Below are 22,133 nucleotides of genomic sequence, written 5' to 3' on the forward strand. Positions count from 1 at the left end.
CTGAACACTTAGCAGTGCATTTAAGCAGGGATTGTTGGGGCGGCCGTGAGTGGTGACTCAAGTCACCAGTCCCATATAGCATGGAATTTATTTTCCTTTTCCTCATGGATGATTACCCAGTTTTTAAGGGGGAGAGTAGAATTAACCACCTTAAACCAATCATGGAGGGTGGGGGGTGGTTTGACATCCAAAACCTAGCTACTGTTTTTCTGGCACAGTAATGAAGGCCCGTTCTGCAGTAGACTGAAATAGCTCTGGGTCAATCAGGAGAAGGGATATTTTGGGGATCATTGGGAACTGCCACTCCCATTTTATCGAATTGGAATTTAGGGATCTCTGTCCAGAACGCTCTCACTACACAATAAGACCACAGCAGGTGAAAGAAGGTGCCCGAGGTCCCAGAGCACATAGGGAAGCCTGGATGGAACATAGTGACTCTAGCAGTGGTTAAGTACGCGCAATGAAGGATTTAAATTTGCGCGATCCTATCGCTGAGGCAGGGGGAAACCAGTTTAGGTGTGGTGGTGAGGGCTATATTCCACTCCTCATCTGTCAGCTCGTCCAGCTTCCTCTCCTAGTTAACCCTTGGGAAGACGACAAGGTGAGATGAGGACCCTGCCAGGAGTTTCTAGAAGGAGCGGAGGAATATTAAAGGGGTTCTCCACCAGCCGCTCTCCTGGAAACTGAGAAGTTACAGCATGGCGGAGTTGGAGGAATGGTAGGTGGAATGAGTTTGGCAGGAATGAACGGAGCACTCCTTCCTCACAAATATCTCCAATGTGGCCCTCCAATTGGCCCAGCTAGGCACCGAGGAGAGCTAGGGACATAACGGGTTATTCCACAAGGGAATCAATCCGTCAAAGCCCACTACATAGTAATGAGATCGTACTCTCACAACAAGAGAAGCTGGTGCAACAAGGGGGATACACCTCTAGCTCTTCCAGCGCCTCCAAAAAGAAGGGTCCGGGGGGAAGGTGGGGATGAGGGCGTGACTAGCAATGCAGAGTCAGCTGCTTTTCGAGATGAAGCATCCAGGGGAAATGCTGAGCAGCCCAGTAGTATATATTAAAGTCAGGGAGCCACACCCCTCCCTCCTAGGGACGGAACAGCAAATGTGTGGCCACCCTTGCCCTCCTAACCTCCCAAATGATAGATGCCATACGGCTTTGCAGCTTCCGGAAGAAGGTACATGGTATATAGACCAGCGATTGCAATAGGACATAAAATGTTAATCAAATTCACATGGGCAGGGAGGGAAATTGCGGTCACCCGCCAAAGCCAGAAAGGGAAGCACATTCAGCAAGTAGTAATGAACAATGGAGCGAGTAATTAGGACTCCCACATTGGACATTTCCAATGTAACTTGGGGCTGGGACGCTGTCTCTCCTGAAGGAGCAAAAACATCTATGGGGAGAATATTTGATTTAGTCTGCGGTCAGCTGTAAGTATCTGACCAAAAATGGATATCGCTCCTAACCTTAGCAGAGGGAGGCGCTGTGGAGCAGCACAAAGAACAGAAAGCTCTTCTGGTTGACAGAGCTGCCCAGAGCCCTTGCAGGAGCTACAGAGCTGGATTATAACTTCACTTTTCACAATCCTATCACAATCCTTTTCTCTACTAAATACATGCGCAAAGGTATAATTACACTGCTTTACAGGGCCAATACCCAACACTGTCTGCAACTTTGTATGGCCAAACTGCTGACAGATTCCCTTTTAAGAGGGGAAGATGGAGGAGTGGAAAGTGTAATGTCTGCTATCTGGCTTGTAGACACAGTGGCTGTGACCGGGTTTCCACTGTATCTATAGAGAACATCTTTTATCTTGTAAGTGAGTTAGTTTTGCTGATCATCCTTCTTTCTATTTCCCTGAGGTCTCCTAAAGATAATGTAACCCAGGAATATTCCTTGAAGTGGTTAGAGACGTAAAGTCATTTGATGTGATCCGGGACACATTTGAGGATCATTTGAAGATCGTCTCCTGTTCCCATCTCTACACAGTTCCCTCAAATCAGAAAGTAACAAAAGATACAGAGTTAGTTGCTTCCTCTTTACATCAAGCCTGGGAATCATAATTTGAAGAGCATCAGTGGGATCTTTTGTAATGATGGCTTCCTGGATCCTCGTCTATCTGACATGCTAATGTCACAGATTACAATGACTGTCATCACAGTATTCACAAGCCCGGGTGGAAAATTGCCCATTCTGCTGTGAAATAAAAATGTTGTGAAAAGCTTTAAAAATAGAAGAGAAGAGATGTTTTAGTGCACAGTTATTTGTGTCTTAAGGCAGCTGTAGTCTCGCCACAATATGTTTCCTTGTTTCAGCGATTCACTGTCAAATTGCACTTCAATACAGGAGCCGCAGAACGTGCACAGACAAAGAGGTTTATAAGAGCACATTGTGTTCTGTATAGAAATTATTAGATGGAGCCGAGCTATCAGGGTGACATCTGCCTGTTCTCCATATCAGCACATAGAGCACTTCATAAAGGAACGTAAAGAAACATAGTAATCGGGAATAGTATGGAAGCAAAACAAGCAACTGGTACATAGAAGAGGTTACTATACAGAAAGCTATGATAGTGATACTTAGTGTAGTAGTGCAATTCTAAATACCACAACTATTACTTGCCATTCCAATAAAATATTGGGGTTTTCCTTCCCTAAACTGTTAATAAATAAGCAAGTGACCCACATGAATACAGTGCTGGTGCGCATGCTCGGCCAGTGGTTCATTCACTCCTATGGGATTTTGGAGACCGCTGTCTTACAAAGTCATATAGAAATGAATGTACCCACATAAGACATTTGCAGACCCTCGTTCTTGTGTGTGGTAGGAGTTCCAGCAGTGTGACCCCCATAGGTGAGACACTTATTCCCTGTTATGTGTATGCCTCCTATAATGCACTGTAGGGCAGTGATGGTGAACCTTGTAGAGACAGAGTGCCCAAGTTACAACCAAATCCCACTTATTTATCGCAAAGTGCCGACTTGCTAATATAAGCAGTAACTTCTTGTTCACTGCTCTGTCACAGCTTTCAATCATATCATCATCTTGAGGACACCAATATAATAGAAAGGAGGAGAAAATCAGATTATTGTTGTATCTCAATCCAGGTTCTTCTGAACAGGAAGAATAGGGGGGATCAGGATAGGAGCTCCAATGATAATCTAGCTCTGTCAATATCTTCTTACTCCTCCATGTAGAATTTGATAGAAGCACCCAAAATTGGAGGAAGTAATATTGTGTTGTTTTTTTGCAGTCCATATTCTATCAATGTGTATTTCATGTTTCCTCAAAATAATCTGTTTGTCAAATGTTTTTAGGAATCTGGGAAACCCTCTACTACCCCCGCCCCTGAAAACTGGCGTTGATGTCACTAGCTTGTACTAACCCCGTTAAGGGTCAATTGATTGTGATACCTCGCAAATAGACTTCTAGGGCAAGGTTCCAGTCTCAAATAAGGGCAGGAAGAGGACCTGCATAGAATTATCTACACCCTCCACACAGATCCCTGCAAAACACATTAATTTGTACAGGACAACATCTTTAAGAGTAGGGCGGCACGGTGGCTTAGTGGTTAGCATTACAGCATTGCAGTGCTGGGGACCTGGGTTCAAGTCCCAGGGTCAACATCTGCAAAGAGTTTGTATGTTCTCTCTGCATTTGCGTGGGTTTCCTCCCACACTACAAAAACATACTGGTAGGTTGATTAGATTGTGAGGGACCGATTTGGAAAACTCTGTGCAGCGCTGCATAATCTGTGTGGGCTATATAAATAAAGGAATTATTATTATTAATGTTTCCTACTTGAAAAGTCTGTTTTTTCTAAATCTGGCATGTTTGAGCTCATTGGGTAGCATAATCCTATACTTCTAGATTTCTTGCCTGCGGGGTTGGTAACTTCCTATCACGGTGTTTAGAATTTCTACACAATTTATCCATGCAACTCATCTAGCTCTTATGTAAGACATTAGGCCAAAGTCGTTTAAAGTCCCTAATATGTTCCCCCATATTGGACTTGCCCTAGTAAAGAGTGCACAACTCCCTTCATCCACCAGGGAGTCATAGGAAGTCACAGGAAGTCCAGAGTCCTGCTGCTGCGCGGGTCATGTGACTCACAGTTCCTGCGGGCGACAGAGAACCTTTGCGTGGATAAGTATAATATGGGTGAAGAATAAGCTCAAGGAGAAAGTGAGTGCATAAACATTAAAATATAACTTTTAATAGTAAATGTATAAAAAACGTGCTGTTAAGTGTCACATACCTAGTCTTCTAGATGAGACACTATGCGCAGAAGATAAATACTCCAAGGTATACTGTTGGTGCACCGTCCAGTAAGGACACTGTAAAAGGTAGTCAGTCGTCTTACCGTGATTCGGACTTAAGTTGCATCAGCGGGCTGAAGGTGGGGGTTCCTAAGAAGGGGGAGGGGAAAGGTCACCCTGGACCTGGTGACCTCCTATATGCAGGCTGGCATAGTGAGCGCTCACTATGCCAGCCTGCATATAGGAGGTCACCAGGTCCACCACTGTGACCGGTGACCCGCAGTTAGTTTTAGGGACATCTGCTGACAGCATTTCATCCATTTTTATCTACATGCCCTTAGTGCAAGTAACCTATACCGGGCCCGATGCTCTCATAGGTGGGCCGGCATCCAGCACTAAAACACTTTAAGTCCCTCTGAGGAGTCATCACGAAACGCGTCAGGGACGTTTGGACCATTTTGGCGTTTGTAGGGGGCACGTCTCAGGCTTACAGGGATAGCTGTGGACTGCCCTTGTCAGGGCGGGAGTTTTGTGGGTCCATTAGGGTGAGTTCCCCCTCCCCCTTCTTAGGAACCCCCACCTTCAGCCCGCTGATGCAACTTAAGTCCGAATCAAGGGACTTGAAGTGTTTTAGTGCTGGATGCCGGCCCACCTATGAGAGCATCGGGCCCGGTATAGGTTACTTGCACTAAGGGCATGTAAATAAAAATGGATGAAATGCTGTCAGCAGATGTCCCTAAAACTAACTGCGGGTCACCGGTCACAGTGGTGGACCTGGTGACCTCCTATATGCAGGCTGGCATAGTGAGCGCTCACTATGCCAGCCTGCATATAGGAGGTCACCAGGTCCAGGGTGACCTTCCCCCTCCCCCTTCTTAGGAACCCCCACCTTCAGCCCGCTGATGCAACTTAAGTCCGAATCACGGTAAGACGACTGACTACCTTTTACAGTGTCCTTACTGGACGGTGCACCAACAGTATACCTTGGAGTATTTATCTTCTGCGCATAGTGTCTCATCTAGAAGACTAGGTATGTGACACTTAACAGCACGTTTTTTATACATTTACTATTAAAAGTTATATTTTAATGTTTATGCACTCACTTTCTCCTTGAGCTTATTCTTCTAGATATTTTTTGTGATTATATCTGGCTAATCTATAATATGGGTGACCCCAATAAAGTCTTGTAAGAGGCTGCTAAAGCTTCTTATTAGTGGCCAACACCTTTAAGGAAAGCCCTGCAAATCCCTATATGAAAATGGTTGCTGATTTAAAAGGACATATGGCACAATCATCAGTGTAAACCATTGTAATCCCTCTCCTCTGCAATGGTCCGCAATCCTGGTGCCGGTGATCTGAGCATGGGAAAAGGAAGACTTCATAAATAGCAAAAAAAAGCCATAAGTTTCTATAATGATATAATAAAATGTGTCTTTTTTTTGTCTTAACAGCCCAGTTCCAAAGGATCGAGATAAACTGTTCTTCAAACTGAAGCAAGGACTGGAGAAGAAAGTGGTGATAACTATCCAGCAGGTGTCAAACAAGGAACTACTAGTAGAGAGGTGAGTAGAACATCCTAGACTTACACACCAACTGGAATGGGAGCCTATAAAGTGTCCTACACAATCCTGTTGTTCCTTATGGATTTGGAAGGGGTTATCCGGGATCTTGTATATTTTTTTTTTCTTTTTAATAATAGTGGCAACCGGGGGTCTAAAATAACAACAAAATATTCTTACCCCTCTGTAGTTCGCCAGTAAACGCCATCCTCTTTTTGAATACAGTAGCTCATTGGTGACCTAATAGTGACAGCGCACATCAGCTACGGGCTGCAGGTTTGGCTTGTATTCAGCTGTATCATGTGCATTAGATTCGAAGACCGTAGAACAATGGCGCTGGATCAGAGCACCAGAGAGAAGTAGAATTTTTAAACCCTCTGGGACCCATTAAGAAAGTCTATAACAGACATTTCCTTTAAATAAAATCTACCATTGAAATCGAGCATGATAAACCAGGGACACTCAGGGCGCGTTGACACGTTGCGTTTTTACCTGCGTTTTCATTGCGTTTGAAACGCATATACAACAGCTGAGGAGGGGTGATATGCCTAATTACATAACTGTTAACATTTCCGTTTACAAAACGCATCATAAACGCGATGTTAATGCATGCATTAACAATGCATTCACGCATGTGTTTTGTTAACGCATGCGTTAACATTGTGTTTAAAAACATAAACGGTAATGTGATTAGGCAAATTACCTCTCATCAGCTGTTGTATATGCGTTTCAAACGCAATGAAAACGCGACCAAAATGCAATGTGTGAACGCGCCCTGAGGGTGCGGTCACACGTCGCGTTTACTGCATGCGTTTTTTGGAGTGATTTGCCTAATTAAACAGCTGTTAACACTTGCATTTACAAAATGCAAATGTTAATGCTCGCGTTATTGCATGCATTAACATTGTGTTAACAAATGCATGTGTTAACAATGCATTAACAGTTGCGTTTTTTTTACAATCTGAAAACGCACTAACTAAAAACGGCCCAAAAACGGCCTAAAAACGCCACGTGTGTCTTCACCCTAAGGCTGCGTTCAGAGGTTGCGTTTTGTTTGCAAAATGCATCACAACATCTGAGAAGAGGATATTTCCCTAATTACGTCGCTGTCAACATTGGGTTCACAAAACGCAAGCATTAACTCATGAAATAACTGTTAACAAACATTTTTGTTAACACCTGGTTAATGCTTGTGTTAATGTCACGTTAATACATAGATTTTCTAAATGCAATGTAGAAAATGCAATGATCTCAGCTGTTTATATGCGTTTGAAACAATCAAAAACAAAATGCGTGACCGCAGCCTAACTCATTATTATTTGTTATCCATGGCCTCCTTCCTTTTAAAATCAACTTTTACAATTATATTAATGAGCCAGAGGGGCTCTGGGGGCGGTACCGGAGCTCCTCCATGCTGAAGATTCACAGGCTGTCACAATGAGCAGAACATGTGTTACCTAACATGTGTCCTGTGTAAGCAGGAATTGTCACCAGAGCCCTTCAGACTCATTAGCATAATTATAAAAGTTGATTTTAGAGGGAAGGAAGCCATGGATAATAAACATAAGAAGATTACCACAGTCCCGGTGCCTGGATCTATGAGTAAGTGTCCCTGGTTTATCATGATGGATTTTGATGGTAGATTTCCTTTAAGGTTATTGATGGACGCTAAGTAAAAGTCTTGTATTTATTATGAAACAATAAAAACCTTCTGAAGAGTAATAGAAGGGGATTACAGGCTGTCTGAACATTGCCTGTGTTACTTCCAACAGTGATCTATGCTATATGGGCTTGGCGCATATATCAGTCAGAGAATCCTTAGTAAAGAAGCAAAAATCTAGTTTTTCTACTACCTGGTGGTGTATTCTAGGCTGTGCAAACTATGTTTCTCTTGTAACTCAATTGAAGCGCGAGGTTTAGATGTATTTAGGCTCAGCATTGGTTGTCTCAGTACATCTAGTAGTGATGCGATAGTAATTGTGCCTATGCGTCAGTACTCCAGCAGGTGGGGCTATTGTCTAGTCATACATTCCTGAGACCTATCCAATATCACTACCGGGAGTGCGCTAATTATTATATTTTTTTATTTAAGCTTTAATAATTTTACTGTTTTACAGCAGATTAGAGCTGACTTGTCATATTGCTCTGTGGGGGTTACTTTGTGCCCCACTGTTTTGCTCCAGCTTCCCTCTTTTCTTTATACGGCTACAGTTTAGGCCATGTTCACACATAGCTTTGAAACGCAATTCAAACGCAACGCAACTGGAAGGGGCTTAGCTTAATCACATATGCATTTTCACTAATGCGATTAGTAATGAGCATCATATGTTTTGCATGTCAATTTCGCAAAACAGTTTAGGTTGGAAACGCATCTGCAATTGAGTCAAGTCCGCTTTGTCTGCGCTTGCAAACGCAGACAAAGCCGTGCCCACCGGGCTTTGCAAGTGCAGACAAAGCGTTACGTGTGGCTGCCTCACTGTTGCGTTTGAATTGCATTTCAAGACTCACCCATGTACAGGGCTGTGTTTGGGGCATCTGTACCATGTCATAGGTCATTACAGTGAAAGCAGGGAAATTTGGACTTATGTAGGGGGTATGTACTGTTCGCTTATCTTTTCCTCCAAATTAAATGAATCAAGCAATGGACTTAGAAGCAGTTGAAAGTCTGATCCTGCTTTCATAGAGATCTGTTTCATACACTGAATATATAGAGAATACACATTTATATCGAAGCATAGTCCTTCCTTCAGGACATGGCAATGTCATTGGGCATTACTGAGTAACATCATGGGTCTTACTGATGCACTTGATGATTGTGCAGCCATTTGTAGTCTGTACCACCTCCTCATATCCATCTTCTGTGCTCCTCTTGATGGAAACCTATATTAACAGCATAGGGAAAGTTTATTTAATCTTCGTGCATGGGAAAAGTGTTTGTCACCATTGTCAGAGCCTATAAAAATATACATACAAATAGAGGCTATAAAAATAGATGTTATCCCAAAAATGGAATCTAGTCCTGTCACACAACAACGGAGACAGATCGCTAATCCATAGCAATCTGTAGAAGGAGCATCCAAAAGTCTGGTGCACATACGTGGAAGGTGTATCAGACTAATAAAGCTTAATTCATCAAAATTTGAAGCCAAAACTATGGGAAAGAAGACAATTTTTGTACTTGGTGGTCCATTTTTTTTCATCACAATGAGAGTTAGACAGTGGGGCGGATTTCACTTTCGTCAGGCTGTTCGCGTTTTCAGAGATTGCGCGGCTTGGACAGGTATTGAACAGGTGTCTGCGCTGGGATTGTGTCACACGCAATCAATTTTTGGCGCAGCTGCACTGGCTTCCATGCGACAGAAATCGGGGGATGTGTCGTCGGACTATTCAACTGTTTCGGACTGAGCGCGGGAATTCACTTCCAAATTGTTTCGCAAGACAATGCACTTACATGCACCGGGAAGAAGAAGGTGAACTCTGTCGGATCTGAGCGGGGAAGCGACACATGCAGGATATCGGGCGCACGATCTTGGTGAATCGTGGCAGATGTGCATTATACTCGGACAATGAGCTTTTGGTGAACTCCAGCAGCCGGGTAAGTAAATGTGCCCCGCTATGTGTGAGTGTTTTTAGAAATTAGGTAAGGTCTAAAAAATGGGGGACCTGTCTGTGAAGACAAACCCGGGCAGCAAATACTTGATCTTTTCCGTTCTTGGAAAGGCGAAAAACGAGAAACGCTTGCCCGTCTTTTATTCATCATCATGAAAAAAAAAAGGATTAGCATTAAAATAGAATAATATAATCCGTGTAAAATGCATTTTCAGACAGCAGGTGTTTTTGTCTTCCCGCTTCCTCCTGTCACAGAACACATCCAATTGCCATTTACATGTCAGATGTGTTAAATTAAAGCCCTGTAAAACCCTCATCCAATCGCATGGGAGCCGCATCCACAGGAATAATATGTGCATTTAACCTTTTTGTGGAGTTTATGAGTTTTTGCTCTTTTAAAGCTTAAAAATAAAAAATACTTTTGCTTTGTTGCAGCATTGCATGTATATAAGACCGGACTATATTACATATATAGATGGATATCCATGAAATGCACGGGCTGGGGACACTCATGATGTAATCACTGCAAAACTTCCACTGGTTTGGCCCCAGTTCACACTTGCATCTGGGTTTTCTGTTTGTTATTACACTTTTAAACATTTTTTTTATGGCAAAGGCAGATAAGTAATATTTTATATTGTATATTTGTATGCAAGTCGGAACAGTATACTTTATAATTGTAGCTCCAGATAAACGTTTAATATTCTAATAAATGGAGCATGCTCGAACTACAGCTCCACCAATTAGTGACAATGGGATCCCAGTTGTTGGGGTCCCCTTCTCGTGATTGGAGCAGGACCCAGTATTAGGGCTTTCACCCATCAGCTGTTAATTGATAGGGGATAATGTTAAGGAAATCTGGAATCTACCATCAAAGTCAAGCATGGTTAACCCGGGGACACTTACTCATAGACCCAGGCACCGTGGCTGTGGTAATCTTCTTATATTTGTTATGCATGGGCTCCTTCCTTCTAAAATCAACTTTTAAAATTATGCTAATGAGCAATATAGGTTCTGGGGAGTCTAAGGAGTACCCCTCTGTGCTGCAGCTACTCACTGTCGCCCCTTTCCCTCTGCTTCCTCAGATCCCCCCCCCCCCTCCCTCTGCAGGGAGCAAACTACACCACTGAAGGGCACTGGTAACACCCCCTAGAGGCCTACAGGCTCATTAGAATAATTTTAAAAGTAGAAGGAAGGAGGCCATGGATAACAAGTATAAGAAGATACCACAGTCACTGTGATGACTGTGGTATCTGGATCCCTTAATTTTGATGTTAGATTAACTTTAAATAGTTGGTAAAATCCCTTTTAAGCATGAATTTGACCACAGCACCGAATGACTGCCCGAACCCGCGGGGGTCGTGCACACGTTTTAAGAAAGGTTAAATGTCCGTCTTCTCCTTATTGATTATTCCAAGTTTTTTTCCATGGAAACTGTAGTTTTGATACTCTGACTTAGATGAGCGTTAGATGCAGGCGTATGTCCAGGCACGTGATTTTCTGTAAAATTGTTGTAGGTATGTGTCAGCCCTATATGATGTCAGCGCCCCCTTCTGCATGCATTTATGTTGCTGTCATTGTGAACAGCATTGTGGGTTTTTGCAGAGAACGGCGGCCTACGGTGACTGTATTGTGGGTACACAGCGATTTCTATATATTTCCCTGACTGGATTACAAGGCGGATCCTTGCATCCCTGCTATATAATAACACTAATTATATTGGCCCTAATACAGCCCTTTATGTACTTGGTTCTACCCCCAATTCCCTCCCTCATCATTACTACCTGCTATTTGTTAGTGTTGTCTGACTACACCAGTTTTGCTAAGTGATGGAGATTTTGGCTGCTTCTATTGTTGAGGTAAGGCCCTGCCAAAGATGGATGGAACAGGGCTATATTTTATGGCATCATCATAGATCCTTAGATTGTAGTACAATAAAGATGTCACTAAACAGGGAGAGTCCAAAGCCCCCGGACCACTTTTTATTTTGTAAACAAAAGCAAAAATTACAAATCTGACTCCCCATCAAGTAATGGGTGAGGGGGCCTATCTTTTAGGTCATGTCCAGAACGTGGCCACCATCTCAAAAGCCGCCGTATTGGATCAAGTTGCCCATGATGTTTTCTTCCAATGGGAAGGAGGTTATGTTATAACATGTGAGGCACGCAGATTTAGTTTTTTTGTGGATTCTGCTTAGAATTTACAGCAAGATCCACTACTGGACGCAGTTGTACTTTTGTCCTGTTTTCCAGGAAACCTTTAGACAAGTTAAAAACTCTGGAGTTTGTTGAACTGTATAGAATCTGGTGTCTGGCCTGAATGTCCACAATATGGTTTTTCCTTCTAAACCCAATAACCTTTTGGATGCAGGTGACTTCAACCTCTCATGGACAATGTACAAAGTTAAAGGGGATGTGCCATCAAAATCCATTGTGATAAAAACCATGTAGTGCAGATTTTTTTTTTGCAATTTTCTACCATTAGGTCATTGGTAGTCCATATTGTAACCCACACATATTCCACTTGGAAACTCTACAACTTTTTGTTTTGATAGGAATGCTGTACAACTCTCACAATCTTTGTGTAGGAGCCCAATATAGACAATTGCAACTTAGTATGGGTTGGCCAAATATAAGAAAGTTTACCATGATAATAGAGTCATCCTTATTGTTTCTATCCTTAAAGAAGACCTGTCAGGTTTATTAGGGACCCTAAACACCTACAGGTTCGTATGGACCTGTGGTTTAGTGTCCCCAATAAACCTCTATACAGACAGTCCCCGGGTTACATACAAGATAGGGTCCGGAGGTTTGTTCTTAAGTTGAATTTGTATGTAAGTTGAAACTGTATATTTTTATAATTGTAGATCCAGACAAAAGAAATTTTGGCCCCAGTGACAATTGGAGTTTAAACATTTTTTTGCTGTAATGGGACCAAGGATTATCAATAAAGCTTCATTACAGATACCTTACAGCTGATCATTACAGTCTGGGACTATAGTAACATCCAGAGAGCTTCACCAGAGGTCAGAGGGGTCTGTCTGTAACTATGGGTTGTCTGTAAGTCTGGGACCACCTGTATTGGTTTTGTGTGGCCTAAATTAAAAAATAAAAATCTTCCTGACAGGTTCCCTTTAAACTTTCCCCTTCTGCTCAGAGGAGCCGCCAGCAGCATCTTCAGGGATATCCTGTAATATCTTGGGGGCTTCTTGTGGGTCAGGTGACCTCACATAACCACTACCGCATGTGCATTCCACCCCCATGTCACTGGTTGGAGGGCGCCTGACCCGCTGGAAGTCTGCAGGACACGGAATGTCACAGGAAGTTCCAATAGCGGCTACCGGTGGTCACCTGACCAAGGTCTCCTCCAGGCAGCAGGGGGAAGTTTACTGAAATTAGTACAATATGGGTGACCCTATTAGGGTTTTGTACTTAGCCTGGAAAACTTTTTTTTAAATTTATGACCAACCCCTTTAACGTTTGTGTGGTGGGTGGTGGCGTTTTCAGACAGGAGGAAAAGTCAGAAGTACATTGCCAGCTATAGATTTTTTTTTTAGGGCCATAAAGGATAAGGGGCTATATATTTTGCTGACCTATCATAAATTAAATATATATATTCTCTTTCATGTTGTGTGGGCCCATGGCTGGCGAGTTCAGAGTGTATATGTGCTTCTCATACACAATAGCTCCGCTCGTACACTTGTTCGGCTTTATTCTGAGGTTTCTCTTCTAAACCGTCTCATCTGGTCAAAGTTGCGAGCAGGGGATCCGCCGCTATCAATCTGTCAGCTCTGCCGTCCTTGATCTCCTCCTCACCCCAATTATATTCTGTTCATTTCCTGTTCAGCATTGTACAATAAAGAAATCGGTAAAAAAAAAATGCCTTTAAACATGTGTTATCCAGTCTTTATGTACCAGGTGCCCATTTGCAGGGAGTCTGCACCTTCGCTCATTATTTTTGTCGCTCGTTACATGAAAGAGTAAGCGTATTCATCAGCGCGAGGTCCGCTGTTACCATTTTATACCTGGACCTTTAAACCTCATTTATGCCCCATTAATATTAATAGTTCTCATAGGCTCAAGCAGTGAAGACTGTTAATTTGATAACTGCTTCGTTACAATTTCGGGATGTTGTTGTAGACTTTAAGATTTGTCTAGAAGTGTCCTTACGAATTTCAGTTCTTTTGATCTTCACAAATATGATTCCTTCTATCTTTGCATGTCGGCTCATGGTGTAAGAAGCAGGTGAATGTGCTAGGATACCTACCAAACAGCTGCTCTGGGGCACAGAAACCCATCATCTTAACTTGATGTTAATTGAAGCAATTAGCCTCCACTAGGGGGAGCTCACTGCAAAGACATTTTTACAACTTCCATTAAGATTAAGCAGTTGTTACAAGATCTAAGTGATAACAGTCTGATCAGTGAGATACTGACTCCTGGGACCCCCACAAATCACAAGAACAGGGATTCCCTTCACACCAGTAGATACGGCAGCAGGCTTCTCATGCATCATCATGCTCCATTCAATTCTATAAGGACAATGGAAATTTGCAAGTGTTTGGGTATCTTTGGCACATTTAAAGACTGTTAATGATTGTGCTGTGTATACCTGAGCGCGGTTCCACTCTCTTAGTGTTGAATAAAATGGCACAACACATACTCAGTCTAACGCTGCATCAATGGGCCTACGGTAGTATCCAGATTGTTTAGGGTTACATACTTGTAATCGGTGGGGGACCCTCACCAATGAGAGTTTTTATCAACTACCCTATGGCTTAACCTATCCAACCTATCTATTGGAAGCTGTATGAATTTCTATGTCCTGAGCTCCCCCTAGTGGTGGCTGCTTTACTGTCAGTTTTAATATTGAGAAGTGCATAGGCAATATTAATGAATTAACACACTGGGGCATATTTACTAATGTTCATGCTGCTCACTTTTGTTGGACTGTTCGCCTTTTTCGGGGATTGCGTGGCTTGGACAGGTATTTAACAGGTGTTTGCACAGGGATTGTGTCACATCGTTTTTTGAGGCCGCCGCGTTGGCTTTTATGCGACACAAATTAGGGGGGGTGTCGTCAAGGGAGCGACTGATTCGGACTGAACGCGGGATTTAACTTTCAAATTGTGTCTCAATTTGAAACAGTTAAAAAATGGTGAACTCTGTTGGACCTGAGCGGGGAAGCGACACATGCAGGATATCGGGCGTACGATCTTAATGAATCGCAGCACAGTGCGTTATCGCCGGACAATGCACTTTCGGTGAACTCCAGCGGATGGGTAAGTAAATGTGCCCCTATCTCTCTCTTTTTTTTTTTTTTAATATAATCATTATGGTGTATAGTATGAGCATGACATAAGATTCCTGCAAACAAAATATAAAGCAGAGATGTGTTATTAAAATCCTCCTTGCAGACACATTGCACCCATTGACATTCATGGATGCTGAATGGTCACGAGACCAAGCTGTGGGTGTGAGCGTGTGGAACCGGATGAGTTACCAGACACAAGGGGTGACGGATATTGATGTGGTTAGGCATCTGTTCCCACTCTCTCAATGAGCACACATGCACTGCATGACTGAATTGAGAGGTGCATGAATGTAGGGGAGTTGGTCAAACAGATGATCCATAATCCTCAGTCACTGCTATGTAATATATCAACCTATTGGCCCCTTGTTACTCCTACATGCTGTATTTTCTTCATTATGTTTATGAATAATAATTGACATTAAGTTGAAACTTGGAACTTTTATAACTATATGCTATTTTTCTTTACAGATGTTTTGGAATGCTCCTCAGTCCTGGCAAAAGTGTCAAAAATAGTGACATGCATCTTCTAGATATGGTAATTCTTATTTGTCTTCAGTTATACTTTAACATAACTTTTTGGTTCCTATGGCATAGATGTGGCCATCTTAAAGGACATCTACCACCAGGATTGTAAACCAAGAACACTGACATACTGGTGTGCGCCCCCTCTGGCAGGATCTGCTCTTGTTTATACTTCTTATGCTCTGGTGTTAGATAAAAAGGCCTTTTAAAATTATGCAAATGCATCTCAGGGGCTCCTTAATGTGTGTGACAGAATCCACTTCTGGCTCTGCCATTTGCTAATATTCTAAACCCGACCCCTCTATTATCTGATGGAGGTGTGAATAATTATCAGGCGACAGAGCCGAAAGCTGCTGCTGTGATGTAGTCAGGAGCCCCTGAGGCTCATTTTCATAATTGTAAAAAAAGAGTTTTTCTTTAAACTAAGCTATTAGAAGCAAAAAGAAGAATGGATTCTGTTTCAGGAGGCACACATTCGTTTGTAAGCGTGCTTAGTTTAGAAGCATTTCACCCATGTGGTACATCTCCTTTAGGGTACGGTCACATGTACTGCTATCGCTGCGTTTACAAGTGGTACGGGTGGTGCATTTCGACAATTCTTCTTCCGTTGAAATCAATGGTGGCCACTGTGCTTCATATCCTAAGTGGAATCCAGGTGGATAGATCTCACATTATGGGTCGTGCCAGTCAAAATCTGTGTCTGAATCAGAGAAAATAACCAATAGGAAACGGCCCCTAAGGGGGGTTACCTGCTTGTACTGTGGCATTGTTGTCCACTTGCTATACAGGTGTTTTAGCTCAGCCTCCATCACTAGTCTGAGCTATAAGACTGGGCAATTGACAGTATCACGCCAGCCTGGAGGCTGTTGTATATGTCTAGATGCTCTCTGCTTCATTGAATGTAATGGGGCAGATTTACTTACCCAGCCAATTTGCGATCCAGCGGCGCGTTCTCTGAACAGGATTCGGGTCCGGACGGGATTTATGAAGGTAGTTCATCCGCCGTCCACCAGGTGGCGCTGCTGCGCTGAAAATAATCTCAACGCGCCGGAATACACCGAGCCGGACCAGGTGAAGGCAAGTGCTTCCCAAGCGACACATTTTCGGTTTTTAAATGCGGCGGTTTTTCCGAATACGTCGGGTTTTCGTTCGGCCACGCCCCCCGATTTCCGTCGCGTGCATGCCAGCGCCGATGCGCCACAATCCGATCGCGTGCGCCAAAATCCCGGGGAAATTCAGGTACAATCGGCGCAAATCGGAAATAGTCGGGTAACACGTGAATCGGGCCCTTAGTAAATGACCCCCAATGTTTTTGGCCTACATATTTTGTATTTATTTCTACTTTGTATGTTTTTTTTTTAGGAATCCATGGGGAAAAGCAGTGATGGAAAAGCTTATGTTATCACAGGAATGTGGAATCCAAATGTAGCAGCATTTCAACCCCTCAATGAGGAAACTCCTAAAGGTAAGATTTTGGGACTTGGGATGATGAGAAAAAAGTGATTCCTACCTATTATTGAAGATGTTTGGTCTGCTCAAGTACATACACAATACATATTAAAGGTTTGGAGGTCGAAAAACATAGCTGCTTTATTCCCAAAGCAGAACCACCCCTGTCCATGGTGCCGGTATTGAAGCTCAGCTGCGTAGAGATGAAAGGTGCTGAGGGGCAGTACCGTGCAATACTGCACTACAGTCACTAGCCATGGTGTGGCGCTGTATTTTGGAAGACAATATCCTTTTTTAGGTGTGGTGCTGCTTTCCGGGCAAAAAAAAAAAAAAAGCAACCATGTTTTTCAAACTTTTTTTCCAAGTTTTGTGACGATTGTGACCTCAGGAGGCCCCAAAACATGTCCGGTCGAATATATGTTATGGGGCTTCTGACCTATTTCGGAAGGGAGGATCAGATATGTTGAATGCTATCATGCCCAACCCTTTGTTCTCATTTCCTGGGTTTTTGGTGGCCATATATTTTAGATGGCCTGCTTTAGATTGGAAACATACACCATAAATCCGCAGCAGAAATGAAGTGTGAACAGAGGCTAGGGCTGTTTTTATCTTATATAGGGTTCATGGGATTGTTAAGTTTTTATCCATATGAAATTTAGGGAGTTCCCGCAAACCAAAACACCATATTTTCCCTCCAGCTTTATTCCATTTCAACCAAAATCTGTAAATATATACCTAATGTTAACCACATCTCGTCTCTGTCCAGACAAAAGAGTGTACATGACGGTAGCTGTGGACATGGTGGTGACAGAAGTGGTGGAGCCCGTCCGGTTCTTGCTGGAGACGGTGGTCCGTGTGTACCCCACAAATGAGAGGTTCTGGTATTTCAGCAGAAAAACCTTCACAGAGACCTTCTACCTAAAGCTCAAACAGGTACGTGTAGCATGAAAGCTCTTGAAAAGGGGTCGTGTTCACCTCTCCGCGTGGAAGGCGCTGCGTGATGCATTGTCTTTTATTCTCCACACAGTTTGATGCGATCTTGCCATTCCTTTCATTATACACTTTCACATAGACACAGTGTGCAAACCCTATGGATCCTAATGTCAAAGAAATCCATGTTCTTTTTTGGAATAAGCTATACTTATATCTCCAATTACATAGATAATTGAAGAGATTTTTTTTTCTGCACATAAGTTGTTATTATCTGGAGCCTATTTTTGCAGCTTTCAATTTAGATTTTTTTTTTTTTCTCTTTACAGAAAGACACAGAGAAACAAAATCGTTAAATTTCTCTGTATGTGGTATATAGAATAATAGATTCTATGTGTATATATCAATATTCTCCCGCACCCCCCTATGTTCCTGTGCGGCCCGATTTTCTTTTTAGGCTGTCAAAAGTTATAAGGCTTTACATTTATTGAAGTTAGAGGCAAAACAAAAGATTTGGCTTTTTCTTGGAGCTACGGCCCCTTTATAACTACTAAAAGTGCAGTTTATTGCACCGTTACAGGAAATAAATCGCCCAATTAGAAAATGCTAATACTTTTAAAATCTATTCTCTGGATTGTCTGTGGTTGGAAAAACATGGCTGCTTGCTTCCGAATTGCACTACCGTCACTAGCCATGGTGTGGCGCTGTATTTTGGAAGACGACATCCTATTTCAACCTTTGCACAACTCTAATGTTTTCTCTGAAACCTGGGATTGCCCCTAGCTGGGAATGGGTGGGGGTCCACCAATTACTTTGCAAAAATTGGGTCAGTTTTAACCCAGGTCGCACATGCACCTGCTTCTCTCTTCATCCAAGTGCATGTAGAGGCAGCATGCTTGTCTGACCTGCTGCTTCATTTATATGTGCCACAATAGACCAATGTTCTCGTGATCTATGGGGATCCCACTGCCCCAATGATCAGGTTACCCCTATCCTGTTGCTATGGGAGAAAACCCTTTAAGCCCTAAAGAATCCCTTTTAAAGTGTATTCATGTCTAGTTGTTGACGTGTTGATAAGAAATGCCATCACTCAATGGTTGATGAGAATCCACCTATGGGACCCTCACCCTGCCAATAATGATAGTAACTAATAAGGGGACTGCAGCACTGATATTTTGATGTGTTCCTATTTTTCATTCATTTACATTCCCCAATGGCCGATCTGTGTAGGTTCAGACTGTGCTGCAGACCCTTCATTCTCGTACTGTAGAGGTCGGACCCCAACAATTTTTTAAGACCACACTTTTGTCCTGTTTTATCGTCCGGATTTCATCTAGGGCAGTCTGTTCTGAAGGGATCCGATTCTGGCAAACTTAAACCGTCTTGTATAATTTGTAGTGCAATTCATCCAAATGGCTGAGGCTTTCCCTGACAGAATGTGAGACATTGGTTTTAAGATGCAATCGGAAGAGAAATACTGACTGATATAGAATGGAACATTGTTTCAGTCTTTTATTGTTATGTAAAGAAGCTGCAACATGTATGTTATTATTTTATAATAATAATAATTAGTGTCTAAATAGAAAGGAAGGTAGAACCCTTTTTATAAATCTGCCCCATTATTTTATGTCATTGGGGGTCATTTACTAAGGGCCCGATTTGCGGTTTCCCGACGTGTTACCCGAATATTTCCGATTTGCGCCGATTTCCTCTGAATTGCCCTGGAATTTTGGCGCACGGGATCGGATTGTGGCGCATCGGCACCGGCATGCACGCGATGGAAATCGGGGGGCGTGGCCGAACGAAAACCTGACGGATTCGGAAAAACCCCCGCATTTAAAACAAAAAATCTGTCGCGGAGCTTGCACTTACCTTCACTCAGCCCGAGCAGGTGAACTCCAGCGCATTCCGATGCTTTTCAGCGCAGCAGCGCCACCTGGTGGACGGCGGAGGAACTACCTTAATAAATCCCGGCCGGACCCGAATCCAGCGCAGAGAACGCGCCGCTGGATCGCGAATGGACCGGGTAAGTAAATCTGCCCCATTGTCTCTTACATTACAAAGAATCTGTCAATTTACAGATAAATAGTCCTCATGGTTTTCACTTCAGTCCAGATATTAGAAATGTCTTCTGCTATTTATTATGATATGGGTGCACATGTTCATGGGCAGGTAGTCTAAGTCTTCTGTCGGGAGAGGTAGATGATAACAGTTGTAGAAGGTAGAAAAGCTCAAGGCTTCAGTTTATCCTTTTTCTTTCAGTCTGGAAATCAGGGCTCTGGAGATTCCATCTATGAGGTCCTGAGCTTACAGAGACAGTCCGAAATGGTTGAGGCTCCGACCAGCCCAGGGAGCACAAGTGGGATCATGTCCCCGCAAGAAGAGGAGGAAGCAGAGGAAGGTGAGCATTAATATTCATTGCAGCAACATATAAGATTTGACATGTTAGCCATTGTGGCTACTATTATATAGTTCTATTAGTGGAGTTCTGCACAGAAGTTTGTATCTCAACCATATACACCTTATTCTATGCCCCTTTTCAAAGATTCATAAAAAGCCTGTGGGTGCATATACATATACTATGTGTTTGGCTCACACAGGTTGCAAATAAGGTGCATAGCCCTCGTCTAAGCATTTATGGCTCATTGTTTTCAAAGGGGATCTCGGCACCGGAGCCACTGATCAATATTGCTGAAATACCACTTTTCAGAAGTTTCCAAAAATGACAGGTGCCTTTTCACAGTGACTAGTACTCTGTATTTTCCCCTACATCAAAAAATATCAGCGCAGCAGTACGTTTTATTAACATCTTGCTTTTCTAGGTGGGTTTTCTTCTCTGGTCATTCTGCCTTTAGACATTGGGCGGTGGTGACAATGATTGTGTTAGGTAGGATACGGCAGGATGATGTGTATTGTATGTTTTATTATTGAATGCACGGTGTGTAGTGTTCAGTTCTTGGGCTGTGACTGCATGGTGTGTAGTGTTCAGTGCTTGGACTGTGACTGCATGGTGTGTAGTGTTCAGTTCTTTGGCTGTGACTGCACGGTGTGTAGTGTTCAGTTCTTGGGCTGTGACTGCACGGTGTGTAGTGTTCAGTTCTTTGGCTGTGACTGCACGGTGTGTAGTGTTCAGTTCTTGGGCTGTGACTGCACGGTGTGTAGTGTTCAGTGCTTGGACTGTGACTGCATGGTGTGTAGTGTTCAGTTCTTTGGCTGTGACTGCACGGTGTGTAGTGTTCAGTTCTTGGGCTGTGACTGCACGGTGTGTAGTGTTCAGTGCTTGGGCTGTGACTGCACGGTGTGTAGTGTTCAGTGCTTGGGCTGTGACTGCACGGTGTGTAGTGTTCAGTGCTTGGGCTGTGAATGCACGGTGTGTAGTGTTCAGTGCTTGGGCTGTGACTGCACGGTGTGTAGTGTTCAGTTCTTAGGCTGTGACTGCACGGTGTGTAGTGTTCAGTTCTTAGGCTGTGACTGCACGGTGTGTAGTGTTCAGTTCTTAGGCTGTGACTGCACGGTGTGTAGTGTTCAGTGCTTGGGCTGTGAATGCACGGTGTGTAGTGTTCAGTGCTTGGGCTGTGACTGCACGGTGTGTAGTGTTCAGTTCTTAGGCTGTGACTGTATGGTATGGAGTGCAGTTGTATCAAGTACAGGTAACCCTAAATTGGACAGTCTATGGCACCCTTCTATATCTTAATATTCAAACAGGACAGACTCTTTCTTTTTTCTTATAAGAAGCTGGGAGTTTTAGTGCACATGATCTAATTGTTGGCCTTATGAATAAAGTGTAAATTGGACCAAAATGATATGACTTATGATCTCTACCCTATAGTTTGCAGTAATGTCTGTAGTGTTTTTGTCTTATAATAACTTAATCCATCTTCATTCAGAGAGTGACAGCGAACTCTGGAGTGGCACCGGAGATGTATCCAAAGAATGTCCTGAGAAGATATTGGGATGCTGGGGTCAGCTCCTTCAGAAATGGTGAGATATTGATGATGTATCTATACAGTATATTAAAAGGGTTTGGTACCGAAAATCTGATCAGCTCTTCACTGCTTACCACGGACGGCACCATACTTGGCATAGGACTTTGACTTGCCAAACTAGAACGGAACATGTCTGTCCCTTTAAAACCAAGTCCATGTCTGCTGTGCCAAAGCGACACTGTCCAATTCCGTCACTGGCCATGCACCACATTGGCTTTCAAAAAAATGCTTTTTTTGTAACTTTTTCCATTCAAGTTTTTAAAAAAAAAATTGCATTTTTTGAAACATTTTTCAATTTACAAACAAAAACACATTCCAACATCCCACCAACAACCATAGTCAGCCTCTCCCCATCCCCATTTAAATGTTTGAATAATTAGTAAAATTGAAAAAATGTTAGAAAAATATGTAAAAGAATCTGTCACCCATCTCCAGGTTCAGCTACAGATGCAGAATGTGTATGTACCTCACCAAAAATCTAAGCTTTGTCTCCCT

At 42.9% G+C, this 22,133-nt stretch overlaps 1 protein-coding gene across 2 annotated transcripts in view; it reads left to right on the forward strand.

Moving 5' to 3' along the window:
• Nucleotides 1-22,133, forward strand: part of RABGAP1L (RAB GTPase activating protein 1 like) — a 199,426-nt gene that overhangs the window by 30,887 nt on the left and 146,406 nt on the right. For both annotated transcript variants that reach the window (XM_072128764.1, XM_072128763.1), the window contains exons 7-12: nt 5,722-5,832; nt 15,220-15,286; nt 16,636-16,738; nt 17,489-17,655; nt 19,915-20,053; nt 21,540-21,633. In XM_072128764.1, the coding sequence (XP_071984865.1) occupies nt 5,722-5,832; nt 15,220-15,286; nt 16,636-16,738; nt 17,489-17,655; nt 19,915-20,053; nt 21,540-21,633 (681 nt within the window). The remainder of the gene's footprint in view (nt 1-5,721; nt 5,833-15,219; nt 15,287-16,635; nt 16,739-17,488; nt 17,656-19,914; nt 20,054-21,539; nt 21,634-22,133) is intronic.

This window comes from Engystomops pustulosus, chromosome 10 (genome assembly GCF_040894005.1).
Source record: "Engystomops pustulosus chromosome 10, aEngPut4.maternal, whole genome shotgun sequence".
In the NCBI taxonomy this organism is placed as follows: Eukaryota; Metazoa; Chordata; class Amphibia; order Anura; family Leptodactylidae; genus Engystomops; species Engystomops pustulosus.